This window comes from Manis javanica, chromosome 17, assembly GCF_040802235.1.
Source record: "Manis javanica isolate MJ-LG chromosome 17, MJ_LKY, whole genome shotgun sequence".
In the NCBI taxonomy this organism is placed as follows: Eukaryota; Metazoa; Chordata; class Mammalia; order Pholidota; family Manidae; genus Manis; species Manis javanica.
The window spans coordinates 8997022-9007458 of NC_133172.1; the positions used below are offsets into that span (position 1 = coordinate 8997022).

The window sequence follows — 10437 nt, forward strand, 5'->3', positions numbered from 1 at the left end:
GCTTTTTGGTCCAAGGAGCCCTTCAGAAGTGTGAACGTTAACACAATTTGTTTGGATTTCTCTTTATACGCCGCCCATGGGGTTGATGCAGAGGGACTCAGGAGTCTGCTGCACATACCTCAGGGTGTATCACAGTCAAAGAACACTGAGCCGGGGGAATCCACCACTTTTATACAGGCAGTACGCTCGCCTTCTCTTTCTCTGGGGGGAAATGTTACTTCGCTCTCCTGGGTTGCTTGCCTGCTGTCAACACAGTCCTAAGACAGGGCCTGGATAGAGAGCAGTCAGGGCTTGGATTTTAGTCGTGCTCAGCAGGAAGGTATGGACAGGCTCGGCTGCTGCGGACTGCCTCTTTCTGGAGGCCTGGGGAGAATCCGTCCCTTGCCTCTTGAAGCTTCAGGTCGGTGCTGGTATCTTGGGCACTGGCTACATCACTCCAACCTCTGCCTCTGTCTTTATTTCACCTCCTCCTCTGTCTGTAGTCAAACATCCGTCTGCTTCCCTCTTACAAGGATAGATGAGGTTGTCCTTGGGGCCTGCCTGGATAATCCTGGATAACCCCGCCTCAAGATCCTTAACATACTCACATCTGCAAATAGCCTTTCTGGGGCTGTTGTTTTGCCATAGAAAGTAACACACATAGGTTCCAGGGATCAGGATATGGGTGCCTTGGGAGTGACCACTTTTCAGCCTACCACAACCATTGCATTAAGAACCTTTCAAAGATACAGTAAAAACAACAGTCCTCATTGGTTGGGAGGTTGAAACAAGGACACAGCAAAGATAATTTAATTCATGGAGTGTCAGAGGGCAGAAGAATTTGGTAAGAGGGCTGAACTTAGGGGAGGCTAGTTCCAGTGGTTCAGCAATATTATCACAGACTTGGTTTCTTTCTGCATCTTCTCTGCTTTTTGAAGTGTTGTCCACACTGGCTTCCTTCGTGGTTGAAAACTGGCTTCCAGAAGTTTCTGTGGTTATAGGCATCCTCCAATAGCGTCTGCTATCTTTCACGCGCTCCCTTCTCCGCTCCCGAGAATGACCTCTCAAAAGTGCAAAGTAGTTCATATCATTCCCATCATTCCCATCCTTACATGCTGTTCTGTGGTTCCCCAGTGCCCACAGCAGGAAATCATTGTGCCCAACAAGTCCTGCTGACCTGGACCCCACGTGCTCTGTGCAACATCAGCCATTGTAAAGTTCCACACAGTACCCTGCCCCTTCTCGTCTCCATTCCTTTGCTTGTGCTGGTCCCTTTGCGGCAACAGCCTCCTCTCTCTGCACCCTGGCTAACTGTACCTACAGACTCAGATCTAAGGGACTCAGGCGCTGTGTGATCTTCGACAGCAGCATAAAGCTCAGTAACTCTTGGCTCTTAATTCTTAATGTTATAGTTGCCATTCCTGTTCTTAGGAGCAAAATCCCTGGGACAGGCAGGCCCCCCAGGAAAATCACAGAACAGGACCCCTGCACGGCTAAGAGGCCGCCCTTTTGACTATAAGTTTAGGGAGAAAGCGCGCCGTGGCGGGTGAGAACAAACGAGGACTGCGCGCCCTCTGTCGGCGAAAAGAGGGGACCGCGGAGAAGGACGCCCATCCGTTCCCCAACGCCAAGGCCAACCGCAAGGTCAAAGCTGCTGCTGCTGCTTCCTGGGCACCTGTTACCGCCAGGCACACGACAGTCGCGCCACCCATGTAAAATATAGTGTATCTGGGTTTTAAAAAAATACTTAATCATTTATTATATACTGTCTGCCCCACTAGAATGTGTGTGCAAGAACTTCAGTTTGTTCACAGCTGAATCCCCAGCCCCTGCAGCAGGTAATGGGGCACACAGTAGGTGCTCAATAAATTATGAGGAATGGAATTAGCATCAGTACTGCCCTTAGACTCAGGCCCAAGCCTCCCCCAGGGCAAGGAATCCCCAGGAGTAAGATGTGCCCCTGCCTCTGGACATACACAGGACCTCAGAATTCCCTGAACAGGCAGCCCCTAGCCTCCTTCCAAAACCTGCATGGGCCTCCTCCCTGAATTAGCAGTGGAGGGGATCGGGGTTCCTCTCAACCCAAGGGGACCCCAGTCTCTGCTGTGGACAGAGCTGGAGCAAACAAGTGGGGTGCGCAGGAGGCCCCCACGGCGGGATGGTGGGAAGGAATAGGAGTGGGCTGCCAGTTGGGAGCCAGGGGCCCGCTCTCCAGCCGCCTCCGTGCTCCTGAGCAGAACTCCAAGGTGTCCAGGAATTCTGAATCCCAAGGCTTCTGGCCTCCAGGTCAGAGGAACTCGAAAGGGAGTTGTCGGCAGGACGGGGGGACTGCAAGCACTTGGGAGCAGAGGTCACTCGGGTTAGCCCAGCAAAGGAGGAGATGCCCACAGGACGGGGACGGAGGTGGGAGCGGAGAGCAGTCTCCTCCCCCGAAGAAGAGGAACGAGAAATGGGCGCTTATCACGTGAGGTTCCCGAATGACCAAAGGAGGGACTGACCCAACGAATGTGGGAGAGCTGCGCCCACCCCTCTGCCCTCCCCAGGTGCCCCGAGTGAGCCGTGGTCTCTGGCAGAAAGGGAAATCCATTTCGAAATTTCACTAATCACAACCATTTGGTGGGGACTGTCGCTTTGCACACATCTCTCTGTTTTGTCTTTTTGAAGGTGCTTTGGTGAGGAGGGTAGATCATCTGCTGTTAGCGGGATATCTAACTGTCCCATATGTAGCGGTATGGGGTACACAGGCCGCTGTCTGTACTCGCGGAGAAACACACATTTACAACGGCCTGAAGAGGGAAGAACTGGCATCCAGTCCATTTCACAGATGGAGAAACCGAGAGTGGCTTCATCTGTGATGTTCACAGGTATTTATCACCAACTATATGCTAGAAACTGGTGCATAATGGTAAGAGAGAGGGGGAAATTGCCAGCCCCTTCTTTATCTTTAATGAGGCAGTTGTACATTCTGGAATATTTGGGACAGTCCATGTACACCTCTTGAGCCAGCATAATTATTCATAGCTTCCTCTCTCTCAAGGGCCATGGTTTGGACAATAAAGTATATGCTATGATGGTACTTATAGACCTCACTTGTATTAGAGTTAAGCGAGGAATTACATAGTGGTTAATAACTACAGTTGTGATGAATATGAAGGAGAGGAAATTATGTCAGGACAGCAAAGAAAGGGATCTGTCTCTGAGGAGGTGGCACAGAAGCAATAGTGAGTGACAATTAGGATGGGGTAAGTGTGGAGGGTGAGCATTCCAGGCTTGGGGTTGCCAGGGGAAAAACTGAAGATTTTGCACTGTGTTTTAAACTCGTCCTCGCTATTGTCACCATTTAATTTGACTTCTATCACTGTTGATACAACAACAAATGAGTGTTTTTTGTTAACTGCAAGAGAATCTGAGGTTTTACACTGGCTGAATGAACTGCAACAGGATCAAAACAAGTCAGGTGATAAGTTAAATATTTGAAAATTCAACTTCCTGAAGTATATGGGGACTAAGTCTAATTTCCTCCTATAAAAAAGTGCACAATATAATATAGTCTCGGGATTAAAGGCAATATCACAGTTACACACTGTAGTTTCAGTGAACGCTCACAGGGCACGTCTCAATGTTCGGCTGACAAGATTCAGACTAAACAAAACTCTTAACAAGGGAAGACTTCACCCCATCCAGCTAATGACTGTATTCTTAGTATCATTAAGGGATTGGATGTGTAAATACCCCTGTCTTTTTACAAAAGGCTAGCTGAGTGTTTTGTAAGCTTAAAAGTAAAGTGCAAAGTTCCTGAATTTCTTAAGGTTCCTCTGTTTAAAACTTGTACACAGTGTGTACCAAGCCCTCCGGGGGCAGGGTAGTCAAAGCATCTTCAAAGGCAGCAAGAAGGGCAGGTGGCTGGGGGACTAAGGAAGGGGGTCTCGGGAATGAGAGGTGAGGCTGGGGCGAAGGCAGTCCATGTGGTGCCATGGTGAGGAACTTGGGACTCATCTTAAGAGTCATGAGAAGCCACAGAAAAATGTGACTCACTTTTGAGGGTGACCTTTGGGAAAGACCTGATCAGATCTGAGTTGTGGCCTCACAGGGGCCAGGGTGCATGCTGGGAGGTCACCAAGGAAGTGACCCACCTAGGGGAGCAAAATCCAGGTGTGAGGAGATGGTGGTTGGACCAGGGCAGAGAGAATGGAAACAGCCTAATGCATAGGACATTTAGAAGGTAGTGACGTGACTTGGGATGAATTAGACAGTCATTCAGTCATCCCATAAGTATTTATTAAGCACTTGCTATGTGCTGGGTGTTATTTTGGGTGCCAGAAACAAGAAGAGAGAAAGCAAAGGTTGGTCGAGGATGATGCGCAGAGGTGTGGCTTTTGTAACTCCAAGATGATCGTATTGTTCCCTTAGTCAGGGACTCCTGGCAGAGGGCTGACTTTGGAGGAGCAGATCATGAGCCATTTGGGGAATGTTGCCTTTGAGGTGCCTGTGGGACATGCAAGTGGAGATGTCACACAGATCCGGGTGGATATACTGATCCAGAATTCAGCGGAGAGCTCTGGGCTGGACATAAACATCTGGACATAATCAGCATTTCAGTGGTGGCTGAAGCTATTAGCTGCGTAAGATCACCTGGCAGACAAGGTCTAGTATAATGGTCAAGGAGGAAATCAGTCTGACAGGGAGCAAAAAGGCCAGCCAGAGAAAAAAGAAAGTCTGCAGTCTTATGACACAGAAGCTAAGGGAAGTGAGCATTTCAAGAAGGAAGCGGCCAACTATGTCAAATGCTGCCCAGTTGCCCAAGGTCATCTAGCTAATAAGTGGCAGGGCTGAACTTTAAAACCAGCTCTAACTATTTAATAAATGGCACTAGGACAAATGGCTAGCCATCTGGAGACAAAGTTAAACCACTGCTTCACACCGTATGCAGTTATAAAGGTCTAAACATAGAACACAAGATAACAATATTTTTTTTTTAAATAGAAGAAATTTCATAATCCTGGTCTGGAAAGATCTTCTTAAAGCAAGGCAGGAAATACAGAAAACATAAAAGAAAAAAATAGATTTTGTTAATAGACTGAAGAAAAAGGTCTGCAGCACATTTGACAAATGTAGAGTTCATATCCCCCATACACCACAATGGTTGCAACAGGAACACTGACTGGAAGAGATGAACAGGTCAAGAAGATGCATGCAAACAGCCACAAATAAGTAAAGAGCCAATCACCTCTGTGATGTTTGAAGAAATGCAAATAAAACAATGAGATACCATTCCCTGGATTGATAAAGCATTTCACTGACCACATTTTGGGGGAAAATAAATAGTAAAACTTCTGGGGGGTGATATTTGGTAGTATCTATTAAAATGTTTAATGTAGCTCTATTTCCTGATCTGGGTGCTGGATCCAGGCTTCGGTTTCCTTGCCTATAAAAGGGGGTCAATGATAATATCTATCCCACAGACCTGTTGGGAGCATGTTTTGAGATAATTCATGAAAAGTACTCAGAGATGGCTGGCGGGCCATGTGTGATATCATGGGTCTGAGGATGATCCACCTGGGCATGGCAAATATTGTAGGGAAAAAAAAAAGACTTACCCCACTGTTCTCATTGGTGACCTCAGACCGGCAGAGCTGGAGGGAATGGGACACAGGCAATTAACATTTTGTATTAATTCAACCTGTTACAGCTAGCAGGTGATACTTTTGTAATTTTTATAAAAAGTCCACTGAAGTAGAAGGAGAGGAAGAGCAGAATGAGGAACCTGCCTTGAACTCACAGGCGCTCTAGGAGGAAGTGGGGACAGGGGCTTGGGCTGGTCAAAGGCCCCGGGAGAGAGACTTCTCCCCAGGAGGTGACCCCAAGCCACTGAGTGGCCCTGGGCAAATGGCTGTTCCTCTCTTCAGAGTCCCTCCTGTGCAGAACGGAGCTGCCGGGGGCACCCACGTTAAGCACGTCGCTTACTACCGGAGCAGATTTGTGGTACTGTGAGCCAGACATCTTCTGAGCGCTTGCCTCTTGTCAACCTGTCCAATCCCACATCGACTCCTGTGAGTTCGGTACTTTACATTCTCGTCCCCATTTTGCAGGTGGGGAAAAGCGAGGCACAGAAAGGTTAGTTCCTGGTGGGAGTTCCCACCTGGAATGTAGCCAGAACTCAAATGCAGGCAGCCAGGCCCTGGACTGGGGCTCTGGACCCCCAGGCTCTACTATCTCCCACATTTCAGCGAGATGACTCCCACATGCCCAGACTCAGTTGCTCCACTGTGGAATGGGCCTCCCAGTACTCCCCTCCTCAGTTTGCGGTAAGGGTCAAATGACATGGGGTTTGGGCCTGGGGGAGGTGTTTGTAAAACAGGAGCCTTTGTTACCCCAGGCGGGGCCTCGTGCTCTCTCTCCCCCATGTTAAGTTCCTGGTGACTTGTCTGATGCTCCACTGAGAAGAGGGGCAGTGCAAGGAACCAGGTGTTCCAGAAACCCCAGGCGAAGTGCCCAGTGGGCCTGTGTGGCCCTCCCCACCTCCACTCCTGGCTCGGAGAGGGGCCCCCTGGCTTTGTCATGGGCTCACCCCTCCCCACCGGCCCCCTCCAACCACACTGCATCCTGTTGGTGCCCAGCCAGAGAAGGAAGTGGAGTCTGGGGCCCAGGGTGACCCGCCTGGGAAGTCCTGCCAGGTGTGAAGCAAGGCCTTCCCTGCGGCTGAGCCCCAGCAGATAAAGGAAGCCCTGCGAGCCTGAGCCCCAAGGCATTCGTGCGCGCCCTGCCTGCCATGTCCCGCCGCTGTGCGCTGTTCACCTGGGCCCTCCTCGCCCTCCTCGGACTTGGGGCGCCTCGAGAAGACCCAAACACCTGCTGCCCCATCGTGCCCCGGAGGGAGTGGAAGGCCCTGGCGTCCGAGTGCTCCCAGCGCCTGAGCCTGCCTGTGAGATACGTGGTGGTGTCGCACACGGCCGGCAGCAACTGCAACACCCCGGCCTCATGCCTGAAGCAGGTCCAGAACGTGCAGCACTACCACGCGCGGACCCTGGGCTGGTGCGACGTGGGCTACAAGTGAGTGTAGAGGGGAAGCAACGCTGGGGCCGGGCCTGGTAGTGGGGGAGAGAGGCGTGCAGGCCCCAGAGACCGCGGGGCAGGTTCTAGAGCCGCCGGGCCGGCCTCCTCAACCGCAAGATGTCCCCGTTTCTCCCCAGAGTGGCCAATAGGGCCGGGCATGCGCAGGCAGCGCAGAGACGCTAGGAGGAGGGCGAAGGCGCAAGTGCGAGCCCTGCTCCCCGGAGGGACAGACTCTGCTAACACATCTGGAGTCCCCTCAGTCAGGCTGGTGCCTTGGCTGGGACGTGGGTGACCAGGCTGGCTAAGTGTGGTTCCAGGAGGGCAGAGGCCTGGGGCGAGTCACCAAGCCCCCGCCGCTGTTTCCTCTGCATTCAGTGGGACAGCAGCTCACTTGATCACCAGACCACCCAATACACGCGAAGCACTGAGGACACCGCCTGGCATGTGGTCAGAGCCCCAGGTCCATGGACTGTTTGGCACCTACTATGTGCCAGGCCGTGTGCCGGTGCCAGGATGGGGCCAGCCAAGAGCAGTGCGAGGCTAGCCCCAAGGGATCTGGCAGCAGGGAGAAACAGCAAAGTCAACAAAAATGAATCCAGGTGGTGAAAGAGGCAGTGGAAAAAAGGAACAGTGAGGTGGCTGTGAGCTGGGGGACAGCGGCGCTGTGAGGCTGAGCGGTCACACCCAAAGGGCAGAGGTCAGGGTGGCTGGAAGTAGTTAGGAGGAGTGATAGGAAATGAGGGAGAGGTCGGCAGGGGCCAGATGGCACAGGGCCTCGGGGCCACGGTGAGAACTTCAGTCCTACTCTGAGGGAGCCAGGGGCCAGGGGCCGGGGCGCCTGCTGAGGTGTAAGAAGCTCCCGCTGGCTGCTGTGCCCAGACTGTAGTGGGGGTGTCAGCAAAAACAGGGATGAGGACTGGTTAGGTCCGCCTCTGGGGCCCATAACCCACCAGCTCCCTTTTTGGGGTAATTGGCTGGGTTCAGCACAAGTTTCTGTAGGGAGAGAGAAGGGTTGAACCCTCTAGGCCCTCAGGCCTGGCTCTGCGGCCTCTGGCCTTAATCACCTTACAGGAAGGCAGACTGAAGTCTGTCTCTCAGATTTTAGGATTCAGAGTCTGAATCAAACATTCCAAATCCCCCTTCCTTGTCCCATCACGTTCTGAGCCTCAGTTTTCTCCCCTGTAAAATGGGCCCACTGTACCCACCTGGTGAGGCCGGGTGAAGTGAAGTCAGATGTGTTCATCTGATACATACACAGGGAGCACGGAGTGCCAATTGCTGGGCTGTGGCAAGGCCAGAACTGGCCCACTCCCGGGGGCTGGCGTCACCTCTGGTGTTCCTAGTCTCTTCGGAGCCAGATTCTGAGAGTCTGGCTTCCTAAAGGGCAGATTCAGGACCCAAGATTCAGAAGTGCCACCAGTCTGTGCGTCAGAAGTGACCCCATGAGCCAGGGGGCTGAGGTGGCAGATACTGTAGCACCGAGATGCTGCCATCTAGTCAATCCTCACTCAAGATCTGCCGCCAGGACTGGAAACCTCCAAGGGGCAGAATGGGGCCCCAGGGTCTGTGTCTGGTAGTGACACCAACCCCCGAGTCCCTGATCCTGACACTCAGTGTGCCCCGGGCAGGGAACAGGAAGCCGGAAGCAGAGCACAAGAGCTTCTCGGTGGAGATTTCTGAGGCAGGGGTCTCTGGGGCGCGACTGTGGGCAAATCACGTCTCTCGCTCTTAAAGTGGGGATGACAACAGTACCTGCCTCTGAGGACTGCAGGTGGGGACTCAGCAAATCAAGAGCTCAACAAATCCTCCAGGAAAGCAGGAGAAAGTGAGGAATCAGATCACGTGGGTGGGTCACAGGGACCTGGGTGAAGAATCCTAGCTCCGCCCCTATCAGCTGTGTAACCTCGGACAGGTATCTCTACCTCGCGGATTCTCTATCTACCAAATGGATACAGGAGTGACTCACAGGGCTGCTGTGAGGATGAAAAAAGGTGCATGTAGAGCTGCACTTGGCACATGCCAGGCGCCACGGTCATTGTTACTATTGTGGAAGATTAGGTGGCACGAGGGAGGGTGTTGGGAAGTTGTGTGTGGGTAGCAGGAACATGGGTGCGGTGAGTAGAGGAGGGAGGAGCCCTCCCCCAGGGAGCCCGCCCGCACTCAACCAAGCCCACGACCACCCGCACAGCTTCCTGATCGGAGAAGATGGGCTCGTGTATGAGGGCCGGGGCTGGGACACCGAGGGCGCCCACACAGGGAGCACCTGGAACCCCATGTCCATCGGCATCTCCTTCATGGGCAACTACATGGGTAAGTGACTGTCCTGTCGCCGGGAGAGGGGGACGACATGGGCTATGGGGATGGCACAGTGTGGTGTGTAGTTGCTGAGAGGCTCTGCCACCTACAACTCTGTGTCTCTGGGCAAGTGACTGCTTTTCCGAGCCTCATTTCCTCCTGTAGATAATGACCACTTTCAACTACAGTTTGGGTGAGGATTAGTTAATCTACATAAAAGATCTAGGCCAGTCCATGGCCCCTAAGAAGAGCCTGATAATAGCAGCTATTCTGAGTAGGACCCAGAGGTCTGAGGACTGAGGAGGAAGCAGCAATATTCTTGACAGCAACACTTACTGCGGGCTTGCTCTGGGCCAGGCACCCTTCTGTGGGCTTTATATAAAGTAACTCGTTTCACTGTCCCCCAGCCCTGTGGACAGGTGCCATTATTTCCCCCCCCTTTCCCAGATGAGGAAACTGAGGCAGAGAGAGATTAGGCCACTGCTAGGGAGTGGCAGACCCGGATCCAGGCCCTGGGGGGCCAGCCGGGAGCACAGTCAGAACCACCACCCCACACGACCTCTGCCCTCCGTGGGAGCCTAACGCCTGCCTCTGCACCCCCCCCAGAGCGGTCACCACCGCCCCGGGCCCTCAGGGCAGCCCAGAGTCTGCTGGCTTGTGGAGTGGCTCTGGGAGCCCTGAGCCCGAAATACGAGGTCAAAGGACACCGGGATGTGCAGCAGACACTTTCCCCAGGTGACCAGCTCTACGAAATCATCCGGACTTGGCCACACTACAGCGAGTGAGGCCCTTCTACTGTCCAGGCCAGAAATCTCCCTGCCTTCTCCTCGAATAAAGGTGCAGCTCGAACTGTTTCTATGTCCTGCCGCCCACCTCCCCTCTCTCCCTCCCTCCCACCAGACCCCCCTGTCTGCCCCACACCCTAGCACTCTGTCCTCTCTGGTGCTCAGAACCCAGAGGCCAACCTTGAACCAAGTCCCCAGAGATCTCAGCTCAGAAACATCCCACCCCAGAACCCACAGATCTCAGGTCAGAGGGCAGGAATCAGCACCAGGTTGGTCCAGATGTCACTGACAGCAACTCGGGGAGGCAGATCCTCTTGGGCAGTGA

At 53.0% G+C, this 10437-nt stretch overlaps 1 protein-coding gene and 1 long non-coding RNA gene across 2 annotated transcripts; one reads left to right on the forward strand and one right to left on the reverse strand.

Moving 5' to 3' along the window:
• Positions 1-3968: 3968 nt before the first annotated feature.
• LOC108401751 (uncharacterized) lies at positions 3969-9203 on the reverse strand. Its single transcript, XR_001854259.3, has 3 exons — positions 8238-9203; positions 5577-5612; positions 3969-4465 (listed from the first exon to the last, which is right to left on the reverse strand). It is a non-coding gene; the product is annotated as an uncharacterized lncRNA (long non-coding RNA).
• PGLYRP1 (peptidoglycan recognition protein 1) lies at positions 6645-10181 on the forward strand. The gene is made up of 3 exons (XM_017667891.3): positions 6645-7029; positions 9221-9342; positions 9934-10181. The coding sequence occupies exons 1-3, from the start codon at positions 6749-6751 to the stop codon at positions 10110-10112; spliced, it is 582 nt and encodes a 193-aa protein (XP_017523380.1). The 5' UTR covers positions 6645-6748; the 3' UTR covers positions 10113-10181.
• The last annotated feature ends 256 nt before the right edge of the window (positions 10182-10437 follow it).